Source organism: Rana temporaria, chromosome 7, assembly GCF_905171775.1.
Source record: "Rana temporaria chromosome 7, aRanTem1.1, whole genome shotgun sequence".
NCBI lineage: Eukaryota > Metazoa > Chordata > Amphibia > Anura > Ranidae > Rana > Rana temporaria.
Genome location: NC_053495.1, coordinates 117,594,403 through 117,621,389, shown reverse-complemented (window position 1 = coordinate 117,621,389; position 26,987 = coordinate 117,594,403). Strand labels below are relative to the sequence as shown.

At 40.0% G+C, this 26,987-nt stretch overlaps 1 protein-coding gene across 4 annotated transcripts in view; it reads right to left on the bottom strand.

Annotated features, from left to right (window-relative positions):
• DENND1B (DENN domain containing 1B) overlaps positions 1-26,987 on the bottom strand; it is a 324,137-nt gene that overhangs the window by 74,361 nt on the left and 222,789 nt on the right. For all 4 annotated transcript variants that reach the window (XM_040359884.1, XM_040359885.1, XM_040359887.1 and 1 more), the window contains 2 exons: positions 18,284-18,329; positions 14,455-14,556 (listed from right to left, as the gene is read on the bottom strand). In XM_040359884.1, the coding sequence (XP_040215818.1) occupies positions 14,455-14,556; positions 18,284-18,329 (148 nt within the window). The remainder of the gene's footprint in view (positions 1-14,454; positions 14,557-18,283; positions 18,330-26,987) is intronic.

Here is a 26,987-nt window from a genome sequence, read left to right as displayed (position 1 = left end):
ACCATGAGTGCCGAAGAGGATAGGCATATCTTGTTCAAAGACAGGTTTGCCTGTCTTTGGCCAGCTTTAGAAATCGATTTTTTTGGTAGAACAGTGTGCGTTCCCAGCGCACTCTGGCAAACACTTGTTCACAAGCGTAGACTAACGTTGTTCCCCGCCGGCCAGTTAAGAGGCCGAAAACCTGGTCCCTGGAAGTAGTCTGGGGGGAAGATTTCGGCAGTCAGTACGGCATGTAACTGTTGCATTGCCCGAAGTTGGAGGTAAGTATTTTGCAGAGTTCTGTACTGCTTTACAGAAACTACAACTGAAATAATGGTAAAATAATGAAATAATGGTAAAACCTATAAAGAATTTTGAGTGTAAAAATCACATAAAATGTACCCTATATGAACAATATTTAACAGACATTTTTACTGAATCCACTTAAAAAATATAATATTCTAGTGACTAGATAAGTATTCTCAGAACCACAACTGGCAAGCAGTCTTATTTGGGATTAAAGCGGAGGTTCACCCTAAAAACAAGTATATACCATTCAATCCAGCATACTGCCAACATGTACAGTATGCAGTTTTTTTTTTTTTTTCGGTTTACATACCGTAGTATAGGTATTTCCCCCCCGGCTTCCGGGTAGTGAATCCCGCAGGAGTGGGCGTTCCTATTCAGAGACTAAATGATTGACGTATGACAAAAGCTTCCCCCCCGGCGCATAATGCGCGTCACCAGTTTCCGAAAGAAGCCTCACTTAGTCTCTGAATAGGAATGCCCACTCCCGCGGGATTCACTACCCGGAAGTCGGGGGGGGAAATACCTATACTACGGTACGTAATCCAAAAAAAAACCAGCATACTGTACATGTCGGCAGTATGCTGGATTGAATGGTATATACTTGTTTTTAGGGTGAACCTCCACTTTAAGTGTCCGAGTTTGAAAAGTGAAGAGAAAGAAAAAAAGAAGAAGTGACCAGAAAGTTGTTTTCATATGTCAAAAAGTACCTTAAAAGTGTATTTCCACTTTTACAGCCAAATTAGGATAACATCTACTTTAAACTTGTTCCCATTCACATAGAACAAAAAAATATTTAATAACTGCTGCTTACATTTTTACTTCCTCTTTTCTGAAAATGCCAAACGTAAAGTAGGATTCCGGCCTTAAATGTGCTCTGCCCAGACAATTTTGGACGATTTTTGGCTTGTGCCTAAGATTTTAGACCTTGTAAGGTCTGGTTTCTGCATTGTATGTTAATGAGGGCAAACTCAGTCTGTCCCAACTTTGTCAGTGGGATAGACTGAGTTTACCAACATTTTCAAGTTGCTCAGAATAGATTGTAGTCTGTCCAAAACCAACGTCAAAGAAAAACATCTAGAAAGGTAAGAAATGTTTCTATTATTTTTAGATTGGCTGTCTGAATGAGAACTTGAACATAGTGTGATTTTCTCAAATTTGACTGCAAAAGTGGAAATACACTTTAACCACTTCACACAAATTTGCCATAACTGTACGTCAATACTTTGACGCTAAATACCGGTGTCATGGCAGCAGCTAGCTGTCATACCCTCTGTATTTTCAGCAACGGCGTGTGGTTCTCTTTAAGACATAAGTGGTCTCAGCAGTGGGGATTCACCGCAAGATCACTTTTATCGGGGTGGGAGGGGGGGCGGCGGTAGCAGAGGAGGCGATCGTGTCCTTTCCCCTCTGAGTCTGGATGCCAAGTGAGGAAAAGATGGACCCTACTTGGCTCCATAATATTAGTAGGTGGAAGCGACATCAAATGTCACTTCAGTCCAATGGTCTTAAGAGGGAAATTTAATTTTTTTGCAAAAAAAAAAAAAAAAAAAAAAAAAAAAGAACATTACATTTTTAGTTATTTTTTTATTGCATTTTAGTGTAAATGTGAGATCTGAACCCTTTTTGACCTCAGATCTGACATTCAAGAGGTCATGTCATGCTTTTTTTTCTATTACAAGGGATGTTTACATTCCATGTAATAGGAATAAAAGTGATCCAAACATTTTTTTTTTTAAAAGAATAAAATAAAAAGAAAATAAGATTTTTTTTTTAAAGCACCCTAGCCAGTCGAGCTTGCGCGCGTAAGCGAACATATACGTAAGCCGGGCCCACATATAAAAACAGTGTTCAAACCACACATTTGAGGCATCGCTGCGAGCGTGAGCAATAATTCTAGCACTAGACCTCCTCTGTAACTCAAACCTACTAACCTGTAGACATTTTTAAACATCGCCAATGGAGATTTTAACCACTTCCAGACCGCCGCATGTATATGTACGTCGGCAGAATGGCACGTACAGGCACATTGGCGTACCTGTACATCCCTGCCTAGACGTGGGTCGGGGGTCTGATCGGGACCCCCCCCCCTGCTACATGCGGCGGTCGGATTCCCGCGGGGAGCGATCCGGGACGACGGCGCGGCTATTCGTTTATAGCCGCCCCATCGCGATCGCTCCCCGGACCTGAAGAACGGGGAGAGCCGTATGTAAACACGGCTTCCCCGTGCTTCACTGTGGCGTCTGCATCGATCGAGTGATCCCTTTTATAGACTCGATCTATGACATCAGTCCTACAGCCACACCCCCCTACAGTTGTAAACACACACTAAGTGAACCCTAACTCCTACAGCGCCCCCTGTGGTTAACTCCCAAACTGCAACTGTCATTTTCAGAATAAACAATGCAATTTAAATGCATTTTTTGCTGTGTAAATGCATTTTTTGCTGTGAAAATGACAATGGTCCCAAAAATTTGTCAAAATTGTCCGAAGTGTCCGCCATAATGTCGCAGTCACGAAAAAAATCACTGATTGCCGCCATTAGTAGTAAAAAAAAAAAAAAATAATAAAACTATTCCCTATTTTGTAAACGCTATAAATTTTGCGCAAACCAATCGATAAACGCTTATTGCGATTTTTTTTTACCAAAAATAGGTAGAAGAATACGTATCGGCCTAAACTGAGGAAAATAGTATTTTTTTATATATGTTTTTGGGGGATATTTATTATAGCAAAAAGTAAAAAATATTGAATTTTTTCAAAATCGTCGCTCTATTTTTGTTTATAGCGCAAAAAATAAATACCGCAGAGGTGATCAAATACCACCAAAAGAAAGCTCTATTTGTGGGGAAAAAAGGACGACAATTTTGTTTGGGAGCCACGTCGCATGATCGCGCAATTGTCTGTTAAAGCGACGCAGTGCCGAATTGTAAAAACCCCTTGGGTCATTTAGCAGCATATTGGTCCGGTCCTTAAGTGGTTAAAGTGCAAAATTTGTCGCCATTCCACGAGCGTGCACAATTTTGAAGCGCGGCATGTTGGGTATCCATTTACTTGGCGTAACATTATCTTTCACAATATAGAAAAAAAATGGGCTAACTTTACTGTTGTCTTATTTTTAATTCAAAAAAGTTTTAAGACCGCTGAGCAAATACGGTGTGATAAAGTATTGCAATGACCGCCATTTTATTCTCTAGGTTGTCTGAAAAAAAAAAAAAAAAAAATATATATATATATATATATATATATAATGTTTGGGGTAGCAAAAAAATAATTGTTTTTACTTGTTTTACTAACATTTTAAAGTGTACTTCCACTTTTGCAGCCAATTTGGGATAACACATAGTTTACATAGCAAAAACAAAAAAAAAAATTACAGCTTTCCTGTGAACGAGCAAGAAACTGATGGAAAAACCAACATTTTAAAGTTGCCACCAGAACAAAAAGTGAGGGTAAATCTAAAAAGGGAGAATGCCATCAGTTTTACAATAATAAAAATAGATATATTATTTAGTATTTGTGCGATGATTATTTTTATTTTTTTTGTTATACCAAATTTTAGTACAAACTTGTGTAGCATAAATCAATCAATAACAACAGTTTGCTCTACATGTAAAACACCTGCAGCATCACCAAAACTGAAGCTTTAAACAATGTTTTGGTACAACAATTTCTTAAATTCCGCTTTCAAATAGAAGGCTGAAAATACTTTTCCTTTCATTTCTGTACTGTTATTTTGATTTTTTCTCGTTTTCCCCTGAACTGCCTGATTTATATTTGCAATCTGAAATACTTTAGTGTGAGCGGAAATGCTACCGGCTGACAGCGTCTGTAACAGCCCGTAAATCTGAAATATTATGTGCGAATTCTGGAAGGCAGCCATTAGGAAGATTGCAGTATAGGACGCAGCAGGGGCATCCCTGTGGAGAAGGGACTTCTAATGGGGGACAAGTGTGACCTCTAACCTCCGCAGGGATCAGCACTATCTAGACTAGTAATCAGTATCACATGCTTCCAATATCTCCCAGCCTGAAGGCCTTCCTAAGACCAGAGGCAGGTAATGGCAGTGACATGTTTAAGGGGTTCAGCGGCACTGACTGACACCTCCAAAACAATTAAGATCAGATGAGCAGATTGGAAGTAAATTTTACACGTTTGATGTTATGGTAGTAACGTGCCATGTGTGTAAGATTTCAGACGTTAGAACTCATGAACATATGTTATATCATGTATAATCGCCACAAGACGTTATGTTTTAACGCAAAAACTGAACAATTCTGTTTTGCATTATATAATTAAAGCACCTAAGAGATGACAATGAAAAACCCGGGGAGTGCAATGACTTAGCACTTCAAACAAGCTCTTCTACGCTTCATACAAAAAAGAAAGACTTTTTTACATTTTTCTCTATTCACATGGGTTTCTCCAAGTAATCTCATTTTCTCTCATATTCTTAAAACACAGTGAACCCAAAAGAGTGTGTATAAGTGGTTAGGCTGTATGCTTCCCTTAGCACATGGACGAATAAAAAAGGTTTTATGTACTCAAAATGATTGTAAGCTCTCCGGAATATATATTTTAAAAGCAGTAATAATTATAAATAAAAAAAAGTATTTCCAAATGATTGCAGCCACCACATCTAATGATTGGTAGGCTGCAATAAAGTATATTACATTTTGGTTTGGGGTTTAATACAGCTTTAATGTATATCTTATCAATGCATACAGTTTTTATTTTCTACCATATGTAAATATCTGTATATGAACACTGTACATCCTGCTTAGTACTGTTGGTCATTGTTGCACCTTACTCTTCCTCTTGTAACGCCTCGTACACACTACTCGTTTTTCAGGTCGGAGCAGATGTCGTACATTTGGCCCGTATGTACTAGGCTTAAAGTGGTTGTTAGCACAATCATATGATTCATTGCCAGCCCCTCTATTATAACTAGTCATAACACACACGGTTAATGCTTTATGAAAACGAAGCATGTAAATACCGTTTTAGCGTGATCTTCAGGCCGGTCACGTGACTCCAGGCCAGGCCTCTACGCTGATCCCTGGGCTACAGCAGGAGGACCGAGATCTCCCCAGGGAGATCACGTTTCCGGTCAGCCCTTCCCAGGGAATCGGAGTAGGAGACCGTCCGGGAGTCACGTGACTGGCCTGAAGAGCATGATAAAATGGTATTTAAAGTTTTGTTGTCATAAAACACTAACCCTGTGTGTTATGACTACTTATAATAGAGAGGCTGGCAGTAACAATTTCTAATATTTTATTTCTGCTAATCGTGGCAAGAGGGGGGGGCAGAGACACAAGCCTGACAGGCAGGGAGGGGGTGAGGGGGACAGAGGAGAGCTGCAGATGACAGAGGGATGAAAACAGACTACAGTAGTCAGGGCTCAGCAGCCATGATTATCTTGGTCAATACAGAGAGGAGGACAAAGTAAGGGGCAGATTAGACAGCACAAACACTTTTATTTTCTTTAGAGCTCCAAACACTTTAAGTCTACCGGTGGGAGCTTATCCGATTTAATGCAGAGTTCCATCCAAAAGTGGAACTTCTACCTATCTGATTCCTATCTGGCACCTTTTGGGGGAGGGAGAAGCAGGTACCAGTCCCCATTTCCGGGAGACCGGGCCGCGACGAGTTACATCAACAGCTCGGTCTCCCTCCCCTTTTGCCGGGCCAGTGAAAGAGAGCAGCGTCCTTCGCACATGCACAGAAGGGACCCGGCCGCGAAGCCGAAAGGCTACACTGCCGGGTTCTCTTACCCGCAATGGCAACATTGGCTGTGGTGCCAACATCGCTGGACTCTAAAGGATAGGTAAGTTTCCTAATGTTAAAAGTCAGCAGCTACAGTATGTGTAGCTGCTGACTTTAAATTTTTAAAGGGGCAGGCGGAACTCCGCTTTAAAAAAAAAGTCTATTGGCAGGCTGCAAGAACCCACAACACCCTTGCTGCCATTGACAATCTGATCTATTCTAGAAAGCACAAGGCAATTTAGTAGTATGGAGATACAACCTATAGACTTGTGTAAAGTGTGAATTTTAACTGTCAGGTCCACTTCAAAGTGAACGTGTGCTGTTGCTAAACAGGGAAGAAAACCTGTATTAAGTTGCTGCTTTTTGAAACACATCATGCTGTTTATATGATTAATTTTACTTTTCTAATTTATGGATTAGTTCAGAGCGTCCACATATTTCTGAAATTGAAATTATTGTAATAGAAGCCATAATCTGTTTTCCTTCATGACTTTGGGAGTGCACACTTTCAATCACAGCCACTAGGGACCCTGTACTTGCTCTTATGATCAGGATCATTGCTCTTGCTTCCTATTTGACTATCTAGGTGGAGAAAACTGATCCTGAGCATGAGAACTTGTTTTCATCAGCCTCATTTCAATACAGGTACACTTTAACCACTTAAGACCCGGACCAATATGCAGGTTAAGGACCTTGCCCTTTTTGCGATTCGGCACTGCGTCGCTTTAACTGACAATTGCGCGGTCGTGCAAAGTGGCTCCCAAACAAAATTGGCATCCTTTTTTTTCCCACAAATAGAGCTTTCTTTTGGTGGTAATTGATCACCTCTGAGGTTTTTATTTTTTGCTGTATAAACAAAAATAGAGCGAAAATTTTGAAAAAAATGCAATATCTTTGACTTTTTCCTATAAATATCCCCAAAAAAGGTAAAAAAAAAATTCCCTCAGTTTAGGCCGATACGTATTCTTCTACTTATTTTTGGTAAAAGAAAAAATCGCAATTAGCGTTTAACGATTGGTTTGCGCAAAATTTATAGCGTTTACAAAATAGGGGATAGTTTCATGGCATTTTTATTAATAATTTTGTTTTACTACTAATGGCAGCGATCAGCGATTTTTTTCGTGACTGCGACATTATGGCGGACACATCGGACAATTTTGACACATTTTTGGGACCATTGTCATTTTCACAGCAAAAAGTGCTATAAAAATGCATTGATTACTGTGAAAATGACAATTGCAGTTTAGAAGTTAACCACTAGGGGGCGCTGTAGGGGTTAAGTGTGACCTCATATGCGTTTCTAACTGTAGGGGGCGGGGCTGGAGGTGTGACATCATTGATCGTCCTTCTCTATATCAGGGAACAGACGATCAATGACATTGCCACTCTGAAGAACGGGGAAGGTGTGTTTAAACACACCTCTCCCCGTTCTTTAGCTTCTGTGACCCACGGCCGTGGAGCTTCGGACCGGGTCACGTGCGACGTACATGTACGTGCCTGTGCCCAGACGTACCATTCTACCGACGTATATCGGCGTTAGGCGGTCCTTAAGTGGTTAAAAGTGTCACTATTACTTAGTGTCAACAATTTTATTAACAAAAAAAAAAAAATATTTAGAATAGCAGGGAAGAGAAGGTGCTGAAACAATTTGTGACGCTGCTGTCACCGACTGTCTGCAGTATTTAATTAGAATGTCCTGAGAAGTTTTATATGCGATTGAAAGAGACATTACCAAGTGGGGAAGGGAAACCAGCCTGCTAATCAGCATCTTACCTGAAAGGAGGTAGATACTAATTATGAGAGGAAAAGAACTCAGCTGGAACACAACTTATTAGTATATAATGTGGTTAAAGGAAAGTGACTAATGAAGTCTATAACTAACGGAGTCTGTTCACTTAGATTATGGCTATTACAATCCAACACATTTGAATTTCAAAGAATGGAAGAAAATAACAAGCAAGCAAAGCGAAATGATTTTTGACAAAAGAAAAGTCAAAAATAATTCCTGCTAGCATCAATTACAAAATTGCTACACCACATAATTTTTTTTTTCCTGAAGCACAACCAAAAAATAATATGATGGAGATAGAACCTTCTGTCTTAAGTAAAGGTCCATAGCCAAGAGGGGCCAGAAACCAACTATACATGTGTTTTAAACTGAAGTTAAACACATGCAAATATGTGCTTTAAAACAAAAACTCAAACTAATAAACAAGCACAACAAAATCACTGAGCATGACAGACAACAAATAAAGAAGCTTAAACTATAAAGCCATAAAAGAAGGTTCTATTTATTGTTTTAGAACAAGCATGGACCTGGTCAAGTCATCACTTTCGAACCAGCAAAGTACCCATACATTGATGGACCTTCAGGTGGTTATACCAGAATGATGTAAATAATGGTAACAAAGATGAATCCACCCTTTCTGTGTTCCTACCACTGCGCTTCTGAACAAATAATGATAATCAAATTTGCAAAAGAGTAAAGCAGCTACTTTAAAAAAAAATCTAACTGTGAAAAACATATTCTAAAACTCTAAAATTAGTGTAATAAAATATAAGCAATATAAGGTGAAATATCCATTTTCACAGGTATTAAAAAAAAATGCTAATGTCCATAAACATCACCATGTGACAAAAGTGAATATGCGCACAAATTTTAAAAAATATATATAAATGTGTTTAAATATTAATTAAATATAAGTCCATAAAACACATCAAGTAGGTGTGTGAAAAAATAATGATAAGAGTTTCCAATCTTCCACCACACCCGGTGTCAGTGAATCCTCTCCCGTCAGATGCAAAACTCACCAACTCAAATAGCCTTACACTCTCGTGTTCAGCGTGTAAACGTGTACACAAAGACCCCACTGGTAGGTATAGCAGATAATCCCAGTTCCAACCAATTCACCGGCAGAAAGCTCCGCATGTAAATAAAAGAAGTGCTCAAAATAGCGTGATACCGTAAAACCAGTTTAATAACACACTTAAGTCTTCAAATATAGCACTCACATGAAATCTAAAAAAATAGAGCAATACACTGCACAGCAAACACTCGTTCAGAGATTAACCGAAAACCGGGTATATTGGTCGCGGTGGACCCAAGGTGTCCACTGATCACTCACCACCTCCCGCTGTTCCTTCCTGGATCTCCGCTTCCTTGATCGGCCTTGATACGTCACACATTCACTTCAGATGGTTGCCACACAGCCACCCCCTGACATGTTTCGGCATAAAAGACTTAGTCATGGGATTGACTCGGATGGGTGTGGCAGGCTCTGGTGGGCGTTCACTTGGACATGTGCATGTGGTCATATTCAGAGACAACATGGAGGTCAGTCTACTATTGCTGTGGCTCTAAAGAAGAGGGTGCTCCCTCGTAATGCATAAGCCGTTTGCAATGCCATCTGGTTCCTCCTAATACCCAGTCCAGCTTGCAGGTGTCTAGAGACACGGCTCCAATTGCTGGAATACTGATAAGCATTTTTATAACGTTTGTTTGCGAGTATTACTCTTGTAACTTTTTTTTATAAATGTTATCTTTGGTAATGCAAAGGTCGGTGCTCCCTCTTTTTCTTTCTATATGTACAAAAGATGAGGCTACAATAGCAGAAAGGAGGTCTGCATGTCATTGTGGAGATATAGGTAGGTTTGATAACATGAAACAAGGTGGAGACACATTGAAACTCTAGCTTGTAGCCCCCTTTTCACCATGTCTTTCACCCAGATATTCAAGACACTTTCTATCTAGGTGTCCTCAAAAGAAAACAGACATCTGCCTACTTTATGCAGATGAGGATTTGTATGCAGATTTTGAGGATATGACTTGTCAGGGTTTGTGGTTGTACTGGGACATCCGTTAGGCTTGACTTTGGCTCGAGAAGCATGAGAAAGAGTAAAGCAGCTGTTTTTGGACTTCAGAAACGAGTCGTAGGCCTCGTACACACGACCGAGAATCTCGTCATAAAAGAAACGTCGTTTTCCTCGACGAGTTTCTTGACAGGCTTGTCGAGAATCTTGTCAAGCTTTCTTTGCATACACACTGTCAAGACAAAATCTCTTTGTTCTCAAATGCGTTGACGTACAACACGTACAATGGCACTATAAAGGGGAAGTTCCATTCCATTGGCGCCACCCTTGGGGCTGCTTTTGCTAATCTCGTGTTACTGTGTGTTAGTAAAAGTTTGGTGAGAGACGATTCAAGCTTTTCAGTCTGTCACAGCATGACGAATGTGCCATCTCCATTACGAACGCTACTTTTACCAAAGGTGCGGTCCCGTCTCATACTTTATTCTGAGCATGCGCGGGTTTTTAAGCATACACACGAAAGTGTTTCTCGTCGTAAACCAGCCCGACAAGAAACACGACGAGGAAATTGAGACTCCCGATGAGAAAAGAAGAGAACATGTTCTCTTTTTTTCTCGTCGAGATCCACGACAGTTTTCTCAACGAAAAACATACACACGACTGTTTTTCTCAGCAAAAATGCTCTGCCAGCAGTTTTCTTGATGGATTTTGCAGAGGAAAACGGTCGTGTGTACGAGGCCTGAGACTTGGGCTTCTGTTCCTGCAGAAAATTATGTACACCATAAAAACGCATGTGCACATTTTTTTACATTGCTGTTCTACAGACTTACATTTCAGCCACAGAGATTTCTTATAAATGTCAACAGACAGAAGACTCATTTGGGAGTTAGGATAGATAATATTAGCATTTACAGCAGAAGACAAAAGCTCTAAGCACTCTACAACAAATGTGTTTATGAATGAATGAATGAATGAAAAATTTATATAGCGCGGCACATGCGAACTGAATCTTTATAAGTACTGTAGCTGGATCCCTTAAAGCGGAGGTCCGCCAAAAAATAAATGTAATAAATAGACACTTACCTGTCCAGGTTGCCCGCGATGTCGGCAGCCGAAGCCGAGCAATCGCTCGACTCTGGGCTGCCTCCGCACCATCCTCGGTGAGGGAATCAGGAAGTGAAGCGTTGTTACTTAATTTCCTGATTACCTACATTGCATGCGCGAGTCACGCTGCGTGTCCTCACGCTGCGCGTCCTCACTGGTCCCCGTTATCTTCTGGGACCTGTGTGTTTCCCAGAAGATAGCGGGGGGGGGGGACAGGAAGTGACTTAGACCCCCGGAGATTCTGCGGAGGTCTATGCCTGGAACTGGGTGCAAATACCTGTATTATACGGGTATCTGCACTCCCCTCCCCCCTGAAAGGAAGCAAATGCGACACCGAAGGGGGGGAATGGTTCCGAAAAGCAGAGGTTCACTTTTTTTGTGGCCCTCCGCTTTAACATCAGCTGGATCAATTCTCACATAGTCTGGCTAACCAACATATATAATAAAAAAAACACTAACAGCACTAGTAGATGTTACAGGCTTCTCCATCGTAAGTTTAAAGTGCACACAGCATTGATAAGAGTCAAAATTGTATCCTTTAGCCTGAGAGCTATCTCGGCTGTCAAAGTTTTCTTAGGAACAAAGTCATCCATTGCGGATTTGCAAGACTCTCTATCAGACACTACATCTACAGCAGAAGGCTCAGAGGCTGCCACAGCTGCAGGATGATCAGAGAAAGGTTCCACAGGAGAAGTTATAGAACTTTGTTTACAGCCTCTATGACCAGAGTCACCAATCATATTTGCAAGGTGCCAGCCGAACCGTAGGGAACTCTTCCCTAAATAAAGGGGAAGAGGAGGCTACACTGAACAGATATGGGAGACTCCAAATGAGTTTACCAAGTTTCTAAGTAAAGGACAATGGACCAGGTTATCGGCATCTGGTCCCTTAGGAGATACAGTGAGGGACAACCTGAACGGTTTTTGGACAATGAGATAGAGAGACTCATATACTTTGCAACATGAAAAAATAGAGGTACCAGATAAAAACCATAGATTACTCACAACCAACTTCGTAAAGATGAAGCTAGTGTACGCTGTATATAACACGGCTTCTGAATGAGGGAGAGAATCCTGCGAATAATCTGACTCCCTCCCATTCAGAGATTGTGTTACTTGCAGTGTATACTATGAATCAACTTTTTCCAATGGAGGGGGGAGAGGTCAGGTCTCCATAAGAAGCTGGTTCACAGCAGCTTCACAGAAGATTTGGAGCTATTAAATCCCTTAGTGCCAGGAACAGAAGGGTGCACCCATGCATATAAGATTTCTACAGGATCTAGCTTTCTGTACTACTGTATGTAGGACATACTCTGTTACAGGAAAGTTACTTTACGAAAGCTATAGAAAAATTATCTTCATACTTGGCTGGCCAATTACTTTTTTTGTTTGCCAGCATCCACATCCTTCTGTTGGAGGAAGCATAACTCAAATGTCTCCAATTTACTGAATCTTGTGCCACCTAAAATCCAAGTTTAGGTAAGATTTAAAAATAAATCAGCACAAGAGACAGACCTTACATTTAACAAGAAGTGTTCCTTGTGCTGGCTGCCTTAGCTGAAATCGAAAATCCCATGTTCCCTCCCTCCCTCCCATAGAGTATGAAAGAGTCAGACTTATGGCACATTTTTTTTTTGCCTGTGTCCTTTCTTGAGAGACGCCACACTCTATTTGTCCTGGTGACCATTGTCAATGAGAAATAAAGTAAAAGGAAAACATTTATTTTGGCTGCCACCAGAACAAGAGGTGAGGGAAATCCTCCAAAGGAAACACATGTTTCTGTTACTACTCTCTAATATGGGAATTTCCCTCACTCCCCAGTGAATCTTCCCAGTGGGACACAGGCAGCAAAAAATAAACTTGATAGGGTTATTTTTCCACTCTCCCTTCCCTACTCTATACCCAAAAATTATTTGGCTTTACATGCATTTAAAATTAATTTACAGGCCTTTATAATAGGAAAATACGTGGTACATAATTATCTCAGAAGAAGCAAAACAATACCCTGTCTTGTTTTTTTTTTTTGCTTGATGTCACCAGTTATACTGTATGCCAGCCTTCCTGCAAGGCACACTTATCCCCAAGACACTTCCTTGCTTTGCAGGGGGCCTGCCCATCCTCCCTCATTTCCAATAGACATGCAGCATGCAGGACTGCATCAGATATAAGAAGAGTTCTAATTGGCTGCCAAGATGAGTTAGCAGAAAGGCAAAAGTATGGTTAGAAGTAGATGGGGGGGAAGGGGGGGTCAGTGTCATTGCTGGGAGTGGAGAGTGAAAAGGGGTGATGCCAGGCTGCCCAGGGACTATTTCTGTCAAATAGACACCCGTTAACATAATTATCTGCATATAGGGAAATTAAAATGACCATAAACAGGCTGATAAGTAAAAGTCATAGCTGAACCTGGGCTTTGCTTGAAAAACATCTGGCATTGTAAGGGATTAACTAGAGTCTAGTGGTTAATCCCCTCACATTGATGGCAACTTTTACGTATTTTACACTGTAGACTAGAGTGCCTCGAGATTTTGCATACTTTTAAAGGGTGCAGAAATGCTGCTGTAAATTTTAGCTGTCCTGCTAATACACCCCTGTGTATAGGAGCATTAGCAAAAAAAAAAAAAAAGATGATCAGGTATGCTGTAGAGTGACTACTGTATATTATGCTAGAAATGCTATGTTTGCCATGTTAACCTTCAACTAAAGAGCTCTATACAACAGTTTTACCATTTTATCCTCCAAAAGTAAAGTACATCTTTTAGTGCTATGCAGATGTAGAAGCCCTTGTATTCTAAAAACATTACTACTAAATTATGTAATTTAAACCCTTCCAAATGCTTGGGTTTCTGGTCATATGAGGGGCATAGGAGGGAGACTGGAAAAGTATTTTCTTCCTGGAAAGGTAAATATTTCAACCCTTCTGCAGAGACAAATTTTTATGTGCTTCTATGACCTCATCTGAGTTCATAAATGCTCTCTGTGTTAAATAACTGTCAAAGGACACAATGCTTTGAACAGACAGTGCTCCTTTCACCAGCCAGCTATTGAAATTAAAGTGTAGTAAGAGGTGTCCACAAGTGTTCCTATTCAAGGCTACAAGGGAGGGAGGGGCAGCCACATGTCTTGATTCTGGAGAAAACTACAGCAAACGTGCAAGGGTTTCTGAGCTGCCTTATTACCGGTATCTTGTTCGCTAGGAATAGTTGTTTGAAGTTTTCTTTGCAAAAACCCATAAATACTGAATCATTACCAAATATACCTAGAAAGGCTGGATTCTGACTTATCTAATGTCTAGGGATACCTTTAGGGCTTGTATCCGCCAGCGTTGTAATGTGTGCAGTGCCGCCAAAATACAGTACTTCACAGTAATAAATGGTGCTGTAGTGCATTGGAAAAAAAATAAAACACAAAAGAAACAAAGCTTCCAAAACACGTCAATGCAACATACGTTAACATATGCACTCACAGTCTTTGGCAAAACCATTTAAACACTCACCACTTCAGTGGGTAACGCTGAGAGATCATTGAAAGGAGTTTCCAAAGAGTTGGTGTCCACATTGAGCAAAACCACATCATCGAGGGAACGGCTTTTCACTCTCTAAAGAAAAGATTTAATATGACTGAAAAAAATTTAAGGAGCATAAGGAGTTAAAGGTTACCAAAAACTAACTACTATTTAGTGATGGAGCTACAAGAATCTTTATGCATTTGCAGAATCTATGAAACCGTAATATTTTTAAAACCAACAAAACTGAATTACACAGTTGCGTGTATTAATATTGGGCTTATGTGGTATGTTAAAATGAACTGAGTATACAGATCCATTACAAATCATAAAGCCTTATATCGAACAAGGAATTAAAGGAATTATTTTATTTCTGTTTGATTATATTTCAGGTTTTAATCACATTAACTTTGTGGTCAACCATGTTTTATGCAGCGTAACATTTTACAGAGAAGAGATGTCCAAGAGAGTTGCCAAGACACGTCATAACAGTGTTGGTAAGCACATGAAAATTGTTTAACTAAGGATTACACCTATAGGAACTACCACATATACATAAACCCTCACTGATATGCTTGACTGAACATGGGGGAACAGGGAAAAATAAAATTCACTAACTTAAACAAATCCGAAAAACATATTTGAACATAAATCAAAGTATTAACTGCAAATTATATTTTAATAAATTTGTGATAGTTGAATGCTAGTGTTAGCTGAAAATAGCTGCTAAGAAAGAACAATAGTACATTTATGTCAGCTTAATAAAATATATATTAGATTTTTATTAAATAGTTAAAGAGGAAGTAAACCCTCCTAAAAAAAAACACCCTACAAGACAAAGGCATAAGGCATAGCATACTAGCTCATTATGTATTACTTACCTTCGTTTGAAGCCCCCGCAGCGGTCCATGTCTCCCCCACCGGCCGCCGACATGTCATCCCGGATTTAGTTCCGGGTATCGCGGCTCCGGCGCTGTGATTGGCCGGAGAGGCGATGATGTCACTCCCGTGCATGCGCGCGGGAGCCGCCGATAACAGCACAAAGACTAAAGCAACGGCACATAGGTGCCATTGCTTCAGTTTGCCCCAGTGCGCATGTGCCGATGACTTTGGCATATGCAGACACAGGGGGATATCTGATAAACCGTGCAGTTTAGGAGATATCCTGGGTAGCTACAGGTAAGCCTTAATATAGGCTTACCTGTAGCATAAAGTTATAAAAAAGGGTTGTGAAAAAGTGAAAAAAAGTGCGCAACCATATTGGGCAATAAAAATTGCATGTAAATGTTCTTATAAAAAAATGGATAATGAAATACATTCCAATGTCCTTATTCCTGTGCAACAAAATGTATGATAATAAGAAATAAGAGAATGTCCTTATGAAGTCGCATTAGTGCAATGGCTCATATAGGGTCTCAATCTTCTGACTGATGACTGAATAGATGCAGATAACTTCAAATACAATTCCCACAAACAAAGGAAATGTGTGGCTGCTTACCAGATCCGTTGGATCCCTACAGGGATCAGACAGGCTCAGAAACACAGATGTCCTCAGCTGATTCAAAGCGGTTACTCCTGGTCCCCTCCTCTGTTGGAAATCCAAGGGAAGCTTCCGTGATCTCCTATCAATTAATCCCGTGGTAGACCAGACTCAAGCAATGATGTGGGAACGTGTAGGTAAAAAGGAGAAAAAGTGCATTATAGTGCATTATTTAGTTAAAAATGTTTCTCTTTATTCCACTCAAAGGAAAAGGACTGACATCTAGAAAGCTGCACAAGTTACAAAGTATCAAAAAAAGTTACAACTTGAAAGCGTGTGAAAAAAACTTTTTTTAACAACTTTTTTTGATACTTTGTAACTTGTGCAGCTTTCTAGATGTCAGTCCTTTTCTTTTGAGTGGAATAAAGAGAAAACATTTTAACTAAATACTGCACTATAAAGCACTTTTTCTCCCTTTTACCTACACGTTCCCACATCATTGCTTGAGGCTGGTCTACCCCGGGATTAATTGATAGGAGATCACGGAAGCTTCCCTTGGATTTCCAACAGAGGAGGGGACCAGGAGTAACCGCTTTGAATCAGCTGAGGACATCTGTGTTTCTGAGCCTGTCTGATCCCTGTAGGGATCCAACGGATCTGGTAAGCGGCCACACATTTCCTTTGTTCGTGGGAATTGTATTTGAAGTTATCTGCATCTATTCAGTCATCAGCCAGAAGATTGAGACCCTATATGAGCCATTGCACTAATGCGACTTCATAAGGACATTCTCTTAGTTCTTATTACATACATTTTGTTGCACAGGAATAAGGACATTGGAATGTATTTCATTATCCATTTTTTAATAGGAAAACTTACATGCAATTTTTATTGCCCAATTTGGTTGCGCACTTTTCTTCACTTTTTCACATATGCTCCAAGCCCGATATTAGGCTTTTTTTCTGGTTAGGTGCAGCACTGTCATTTATTGTTATTTATTGATTTTCACGTTTGCCACAGTGCATTTTGTTTTTATGGGGAAAGAGCGGATTGTCCATGCCACACTATAAAAAAGTGTTTACAACCACTTTAAACAAAACTTAAGTTGACCAAAATAGGCTCCAAAATAAGGGTATTAAATGTTCAAAGATACATGCATAATTTGTGAGAACCCTTAATTAACTTTTGAGAACCGTTAATCTTTGAGTTACATGACAAGTAACCTCCTCTACAGAATTGTGCCGACTACCTCAGATATACAGTAGCTGTATAAAAAGAGATGGACAGACCTGGTAACTCTGTACTAAAAAAAAGGCAATGATGGATTTTATAAAAGTTAAAAGAAGCTGGCATGAGCTTTAGTCCTTTGGTATCTAACTATGGTGAGATCTAATAGGTATTTCTAACAGTGTTTTGTTTTTTAAAGATTATATACTCATACATACTCATGCCCAACAATAGGATTTTTTTTTTTTTTTTAAAACTGGAGGGCTGTGCATCGAAAGTGTACAGTATGTCTGGGCAAAAACAAAAAGTGAAAGGAAAAGTGAGGGAATCACCAATGCAGATGCACGCAGCCTGACTCAGGGCACTCAGAGGAGAGGAAGAACGGACAGCGCCAGTGAAGCACTCCAGAAGAGGAGGCAAGAGTCTGCTCTGTGCAATATCACTACACAGAGCAGGAAAGTATAACTTCTTTGTGATTTTAAGGCAAAAAACCTTTGCATTTAGATTCACGTTTAAAGGAAATAATGTAAATAAATCATATTCCCATTTATCTGATACTATAACCACAACCTTATAATTGTATGCATTATAGGAGTATTTAACATTATCAAGCTGGACCTTGCAATGACAAGCTTCTATAAGGGAACATAAAAACACAAAAAACCTAAATAGTCTCCCAGTAAAATATAGAACTACAGTTATATGTAGAGAAAAGTCACATTTTAAAAGGATTAGTATGACCAAACCTCTTATGGCTTTATTTCTCCTATAAATCACTGGAGTGCACTTAGTTCTGCACTCCTAACCCTAAAGCCTGCTGTCTGCTGACATCACCGAGTCGGTCCAAGCTTTGCAGGGATCCCGGCAATAATATTGGGATCTACCCAGACGCCTGACTGCTGGCTCAGCCTCTCTGTGCACCGCACCCACCCCCTCCACAGTCCGGCATTCCAGTGAGCGCTTGACTCAGCCACCACTCTGTGCTCAGAGCAGACCCAAGAACTGATTGATCAGCCGTCTTTGATTGCTCAGTTCTTAGGTCTAAAGAGCTGGCAGGGGACAGCTGCAGCAACAGTCCATCTAGGTTTGTATGTGTGTTTAGTAAAATGTCATACCTCCAAAAGGCTAAAGTGAACTCCAATTAGATAAGGCATAGGGGCACTGCAAAACAAAAAAACAAAAAGATAAAGATTACTTGAGCAGAAAAACCACAAAGACCGTAAAAATTAAAAACCACTGCATTACTGTTATTTCTCAAATCATTTCAAAATATAAAAGGTGCCAACCCTATGTAAATGCACATAGCAGCTTCCCTTTTAAATGTGAATCACACTAATAAAGCAAACAAAAAATATAAAGTAGGGGCTTACTTTCTATTTTTTGGTTGTACTGTTATTTTTCAGCATCCAGCGGAGCTGGGCTGGCTGTGCACAAAGAGAATTCCTGTGTATATATACACAGTACGGCTGCTATGCTCCAGCATTGCATACAATGCAGTCAACAGTGATAAGAAATATTTGGTTAGCAGAAAATGAACCCCTTCATGACAAATGATAAAACAAATCCTAATGCCTGAATACAATTTAGCATCTTACTGTAAGTCATGCCGGTGCCAGGGACCCAAAGAAGGGTGAAAAAAACGGCTCGGTGGGCATAGCACTGGATCCCTAGACAGGTAATTGTCCTTATAATAAAAGTTAGCAGCTACAGTATTTGTAGTTGCTAACTTTGATTTTCTTTCCCCTACAGACTGAAGAACCTCTTTAAAAAAACAGGAATGTTAAAGGAGTTCTCTGACCTAAAACTTTTAACCCCCGCTGTGCCCGTGCTGTAAAACTATACAAAATAAACTTTCACTTACCTGCCTACGATCCCCCGTTGTTCCGATATCGCCGTCCCGTTCTCCGGTCCCGGTCTCTTCCGCTTCCTGCGTGTCGGTGACTCATAGTGCGCTCAGCCTATCAGCGGCCGCAGCAATGTCCCGTCGCGGCCGCTGATAGGCTGAGCGCACTATGAGTCACCGACACGCAGGAAGCGGAAGAGACCGGGACCGGAGAACGGGACGGCGATATCGGAACAACGGGGGATCGTAGGCAGGTAAGTGAAAGTTTATTTTGTATAGTTTTACAGCCCGGGCACAGCGGGGGTTAAAAGTTTTAGGTCAGAGAACTCCTTTAAGTTTATATTTAGCTAAATAAAACAAACCATTGAACATCAACTATTTCAAATACCTTATTAAAATATATCATAAAGCCCTTTACTTATGGTGGATACGGTAAGTTGTTAGCTCCCTTGCCAGATCTGGCTGCCATGGACACCATATACATAGCTAAGAGTGTGTATGTTCTTCACATGTCTCTACAGGTTGATTTACTAAAAGGTGAGAGTGCAGCTGTGCATAGTAGCCAATCAGCTTTTATCTTTAGCTTGTTCATTAAGCTTTGACAAAAAACTAGAAGCCGTTTGGTTACTATGTACTGTAGAGCTGCACCAGATTTGTGCACTCTCCAGTTTTAGTAAATCAACCCCTATAGGATTCCACCAAGTGCACTGGACTGCATTTCACAAATCAAAAAGGCAGGCAGGTAGGTTAGTTGGCATGTTTCCAATGTTGCTCAGGATTGTGTATGAGTCTGGTAATATATTAGATTGCAGGGCCAGAGAGTTACTTGAATTGTCTGTGGCATATCTCTGTGTGATAAAAATAAGACGTTTGTATTTAAGCCGTGCTTATGATCATGGAGAAAGAAGCAGAGGTACTACTCCTTTTATACAGTTTCCATCACACTCCATTCTGCTCCAGTGCATCAAATTAAAGAGAAGGAACCTTATCAGAGGAAATGCACTGCTCCTGAAGGCCCTAGAACCAGTGCATGGATGAACATGTGTTTTTTGTTAAAGAATGCTGGTCTAAAAGACTAACTAGGATATTGTTTTTAAATAAGGAACAGTCAACTATAACCACTATTTTTCCTCATTTACTTCCAATGCCAAGCAGTTACCATGAAGTTCAATGTCTGGCAAGCTTAAACCTGAACCCTAGACAAGTCTGGACAGACAATTCAAGCCTTTTGACACAGGCACCCCTGCCAGATACAACAGCCAGGTCCTATACCTATCTGCAGGCTACACTACAATTGAGCAAAGCAGCCTCATCTAGGATCAATTCCAAGCTGTGATTGGATCAAAAGCAGACATCTCATTGCTCTTATTTACAGAACATCTTCCAATGTATCCTAGAAGCTGAACTTTTTTTATATGGCCATACTAGCTCAGCTACCACGTGCTGAGAAGGGGAGTTGCTCCATACAGTAACAGTAAATTAATTCCCTCAGTGTGTGGTTGTCATTTACAGACTGATGCTGTTTTATTAGAATTATATGACGTTCTGTTATGTAGTCATTTTAGATAAAACACTTCTTTGTGTTGCCGCTCAAATTTTAACATGAGGAAAGTTTGAAATATTTATTTATGTAAGATTAGGGAAAAAGAGCTGAAGGTGGCAATTGGCTCATCATCCTATCTGTTCATAGCAAACATCAGCAAGTACAGTAAAACCTTGGTTTGCGAGCATAATTCGTTCCAGAAACATGCTCGTAATCCAAAGCACTTGTATATCAAAGCAAAGAAATGTGGTTACTGCGCTGGTCTAAATGTGCAATGACACAAAATAGTAAATTAAATCTGATACAATAAAGTGCTGAATCCAGTGCAGTGATATGCGTGATAAAACACAATAAATAACTATACAAATAAATAAATAAGTAAATAAATTGCAATGTCCAGCTGTCACCAGCGTGTGCTATTGCGTAGTGCTAAGTGCAACTACTGTGCCACCAAACAAGATTTAAATAAATAAATAAATAACAGTAAAAAATCTCACAAGCATGTGACTAAATAAATATCAAAATTTCATTCTGTTAGACATATGAGATATATACGTGATACTGTGTGCAACTAATTTACCAACAAACAGATCTAAATTAATATAAATATGGGTACAAAGTGCAAAGTCATAACATATGTGCAAAAAGCTTTTTAAAGTTCATGTGCCTGTATAACACAACTCCAAAATTGCCTGGAAAACCAGCAACTTGTCAGTTTGGAATCCAGTAAAGGGAAAAAAAGTTTTATGGTAGTTTGTCCTGGAGTTATATCTCATACATCTAGGGTGCAGCTATCTCTTCCACCCGACGGAAACAAGTGCTACCACCACCAACTGCTGAAATACACACTCACCAGACCCCAGCTGGTAATAAGCCCAAAGCCTTATTCCGTTATGATCGATTGTGTCCTCTTTTCCTCTCTCACAAGATTTTCCTTTGTGCCTCAAAAAACAGGGGGCTCATCATAGTATAGTATGTTTTTAAAAGGTTTATTTCTTTAAAATGTTTAAAATCAAACTACTCACAAAGGAGGTGCTTTAACCAGCACCTGGTGTATTTGGCAGTATCGGGTTTGGACAGCCGCTCACCAGCTTGTCTTTGGGTTGCGCGCCCGGCTCCTGCTACACTTGTGGTTCCGCTGGTCAGATATACCCCCTCTATGCGTTGTCCACCTGGCTTCTACGCGTTTCGCAAGTCTGCGTCATCAGGAAAGAGCTTCCCGATACTGCCAAATACACCAGGTGCTGGTTAAAGCACCTCCTTTGTGAGTAGTTTGATTTTAAACATTTTAAAGAAATAAACCTTTTAAAAACATACTATACTATGATGAGCCCCCTGTTTTTTGAGGCACAAAGGAAAATCTTGTGAGAGAGGAAAAGAGGACACAATCGATCATAAAGGAATAAGCTTTGGGCTTATTACCAGCTGGGGTCTGGTGAGTGTGTATTTCAGCAGTTGGTGGTGGTAGCACTTGTTTCCGTCGTGTGGAAGAGATAGCGGCACCCTAGATGTATGAGATATAACTCCAGGACAAACTACCATAAAACTTTTTTTCCCTTTACTGGATTCCAAACTGACAAGTTGCTGGTTTTCCAGGCAATTTTGGAGTTGTGTTATACAGGCACATGAACTTTAAAAAGCTTTTTGCACATATGTTATGACTTTGCACTTTGTACCCATATTTATATATATTTATATTAATTTAGATCTGTTTGTTGGTAAATTAGTTGCACACAGTATCACGTATATATCTCATATGTCTAACAGAATGAAATTTTGATATTTATTTAGTCACATGCTTGTGAGATTTTTTACTGTTATTTATTTATTTATTTAAATCTTGTTTGGTGGCACAGTAGTTGCACTTGCTGGTGACAGCTGGACATTGCAATTTATTTACTTATTTATTTATTTGTATAGTTATTTATTGTGTTTTATCACGCATATCACTGCACTGGATTCAGCACTTTATTGTATCAGATTTAATTTACTATTTTGTGTCATTGCACATTTAGACCAGCGCAGTAACCACATTTCTTTGCTTTCACTTATAAACCTTTTTGGAGGTTTACACAGTACCGCAGCAGGTCAATATAATATAACCTGTTTTTTGCGCCGGTGACAATCACATATATTACTTGTATATCAAAGCATTTTTTCACAGGGTATAAAAGAGAAGAGAGGCACCTAAGTGTAGCAATAAGTTGTACCTTCATTAAATGTACCCACCTTCATTAAAGCAGTTGTATACCCGCAACTATTTTTATTTATTTTTTACACCTGAAAGGCATAATGAGCTAGTATGCACCGCATAGTAGCTCATTATGAAATACTTACCTTGGAACGAGGTGTGTAGAACTTACCTGGTCCACGCTGAGCGAGATGTCATCTTGCCTCGGCATGTCTTCCGGGTATCGCCGCTCCAGCGCTGGGATTGGCTGGAGCGGCAATGTCGTCACTCCCGTGCATGCGGGCGGAAGACTTCATTCCGGGAAGGTCCGGTGGCTGCCGGGCCTCTAGCCGAGGATCCCCGCTGCGCATGCGCTGCTGCAGTCAGCGGCGCATTGCGAAGGGAATATCTCCTAAACCGTACAGGTTTAGGAGATATTCTTTATACCTACAGGTAAGCCTCATTATAGGCTTACCTGTAGGTAGAAGTGGTAGTAAAGACTTTACTGCCACTTTAAATGTAACCATATTGCTACACTTAGAGGCTCCTCTCTTCTTTTTTTTATACTCAGTTGTGACATGACACTACTTGTATATCAAGACATAGCTTGTAAATCAAGGCAACATTTATTAAAACATTTTGCTTGTCTTGCAAAACGCTCACAAACCAAGTTACTCTCAAACCAAGGTTTTACTGTACTGCCTTTATACTAGAAAAAATAGCTACTGATCTGTTTATCATGTGTATCTTCTAAAACAGAAAGATTAAAATGTTGGCGTGCAAAAGGGGTTAGCCCCCCCCCCCCCCATCTCAGACCAAAGACAGGGTGTTTTGTGTCTTCACTCTACACTGCCAGAATGCCAATTTATAACTGTCACTGGAATGTCCCAAATTTGATTAGCGGACTAATAAGTCACAGAAAAGTAGCAGATTCAAACTCCCTGGCTGCTGATCTGTCCAGATTAAGTCATACTGAAGAGATACAAGACAGTTGTAAGCAAATCTAAAGCTTTCCGAATCCTTTTTTAAAACAATTCATCTCTGTACTAAAATAATTAACAAAGATGCAGCAACAACAAATTCATTTTTGTGGTTATTAAAGTGAACAGACCACCCACATGTCACAGACCACACTGACGTAGTGACAGTATAATTTTACTTATGTCCCCTACCCCTTAGGGCATGAAGTATGGATAGGACTGCAAATTAAGCAGCAAGAGATAATACTTTAACAAATAAAGGATCCCACTATCCAGTAAATGGGCTGTTAGTATATTTGAGCTGAAGATTTGCCACATGATTTTCCATTTTCAAATCTAGGGAATCATTATCAGGACTACATGTAATGACTTCTTAACCAAACGGTATGGCAGAACTTTGCTTTTAATGATCAAATCTACTTGAAATACCAGGTTAATTCTTTAAAAAAAAAAAACAAGGACGACGAAGACTACGCCACCACCTCACCACACATAACTTGCCAAGACTGAATTGAAGTCAATGGTTCGAGGGAAGCATTTGGAATGATTGTTTCGCACAATATTCACTCTTAAAATGGAAGAAAACGGGTAGGATTTACTAAAACTGCAGAGTGCAAAATCTGGTCCAGCTCTGCACAGAAACCAACCAGCTTTCAGGTTTTATTGCCAAAGCTTAAAGTAGAACTATAAGCAAAACATTTTTGACATTTTAGAGCGAGGGATGGGTAAATAAAAAAAAAAAACCCTGTCATCCTTTTTTCGCTATCTGTGTTCCATTGTGGAGATTTCCTTTCACTTCCTGTCCCATAGCCAAACAGGAGGGTGAGGGGAAATTCTTGCAAATTAAGGATTTTTTAGGGGGGGAACTAGTGTCCCACATTGGAAGTTTTCCCCTCTATTACTTTTCTGGGGACAACCCAAAATATGGAAATTTCTTTAAGTTTCACTTTCAATGATAAAGGTAAACAGAACAAAAAGAGAAGGAGAATATCTGTAAAGGGAACACAGATAGCAATAAAAATGGATGGGGCTTTTAATCCACTCTATCTCCATTCTATCCAAAACTAAAAAAATAAGTTTTGTCTTTAGTGATACTTTAACTCAGGGGTGTCAAACTGGCGGCCCTCCAGCTGTTGCAAAACTACAAGTCCCATGAGGCATTGCAAGGCTAACAGTTACAAGCATGACTCTCACAGGCAGAGGCATGATGGGACTTGTAGTTTCGGAACAGCTGGAGGGCCGCCAGTTTGACACCCCTGCTTTAACTGAACAAGCCAAGTTAGAAGCCGATTGGCTACCATGAACATCTGCACCAGATTCTAAACGCTCCAGTTTTATTAAATCACCCCCAAAGCCAGTCTGGAAAGGGTTTTATTTGAACTACTGGCTTTTTTTTGTGAAATTCTGGACACCTGAAGGGAAAGAAAGTGAGTAACCATGGTTTTGAATTTACCTGTCCTTGTTTCCCCTTTCACCCAAAAGGGGATGGTCTGCTCTTCCTCCTCCTCCCCCCTCGTCTACAAAATTTGGAATATTTTGGGGTTTTGGCAAGTACCCACTGCCACTAAATATTATTATACAGGATTTATATAGTGCCAAGAGTTTGTGCAGCGCTTTCAAATATACAGCGATGAATTACTATTACAATACAATAAGATACAAGAGGGTTAAGAGGGCCCTTGCTCATAAGAGCTTACAATCTAATAGGGTGGGGCAAGTGATACAAGAGGTTATACCTGTGAGGAATGAGCAGATGGAAGTGATAACATTTCAGTTAGTTGGAGATGTTATAGGCTTTCCTGAAGAGATGAGGATCAGGGTTTGCCTGAAGGCAGCCAGACAAGGAGGAGATAGCGTGACAGAGAGTTCTAGAGGATGGTAGAGGCTTTTGAAAAGTTTGAGCATGGCAGGAGGAGACAACGAAGCTTGAGAGCAGGAGGTCTTGAAAGGAGCAGAGAGGATGGGTTGAGTGATATTTGAAAACAAGATTGGTGATGTAGGAGGGAGAAAGGAAGGGGAGAAGGTTGGGGATGGTGGGACTTTATATGAAACATCACATGTGAGTAGGTTGAATCAAAAAAGAGCATAAGTTTATTAACCTCCCTGGCGGTATGATTCTGTCTGAAAAAACATGCTGAAAGCGGTACAATTATTTGCAAGGAAATTTGGTGTTTTATACTGTAGGCCTGTGATTTTTAGGAATAACTCACTTAAATCTGACCAAACAAGAATCTAATAGGCATCCCGGGTATGACATTTTTTTAAAAACAAAATTTTAAATTATAATATAATAAATAATTATAAATAACTATAGCAAGTAATAATATAATTAAAATAAAAATGATTCAATAATGTAATCAACTCAAAATCATGGAAATTTGCTCAGTTGCAGAATTGATGCTGTCATTATTTTATTTTTTTTATGATGAATTTCCCCGCAAATCGCTATCGCACAATTCTGCAAGTGATTATAATTTATTATCGCTGTTTTCTAGCTGATCTAAAACCATTTTTGACATAAAAAGACACTTTTGGTTGCTATGGACAATCTACAGTTTGCAGGCAGAAAAAAAGGTTTTTATTATATAAAATGACATGCAGGACACTGGGCAGACCACTAGGGGCAAGGGGGGTGTTTTTTTTTAACATACAGTACTGTAATCTATAAGATTACAGTATACTGTATGTAAATTGTTTGTTAACTTTTTTGAACTTGGCGCCGATCTCCGCTCCCGTGCGTCGTAACGTCGCAGGGAACGGAGATCGGCGGCACAGGAGGACGCTGTGTGAATCGAGCGAGGTCCCGCTCGCTCACACAGCGTGGTGACATCGCTGTATCCAGGAGAAGGTAAGCCAGCGCACGCTGCAGGCTCTGCATGTCTACCCCGAGCGTGACTCGGGGATACCGATCGTAACATGAAAAATCAACCCCGAGTCACGCTCGGGGATACCGCCAGGGGGGTTAAATAATATAATTGAGCATAGTGCATTGGAGGCATCAAAAAATCGATATAGGGTACATAAAATAGCATGATTGGTAATCACATACATAAAATATCACATGATTGGTAGTCATATAATATCATTGATAACATAATAAGAACACCAATATAGACGATAATTGATGAACCAGCAATGAACTCGAATATAAAAAATTGTATAAAATTAATTGATGTTTCAACCACATAAAACCCATGGTAGGTACATGACTGCTGAGATATGGTATCAAAAAGAGGGGCTCGACGCGTTTCGTGGACTTAATCCACTCATCAGGAGCAGGCTA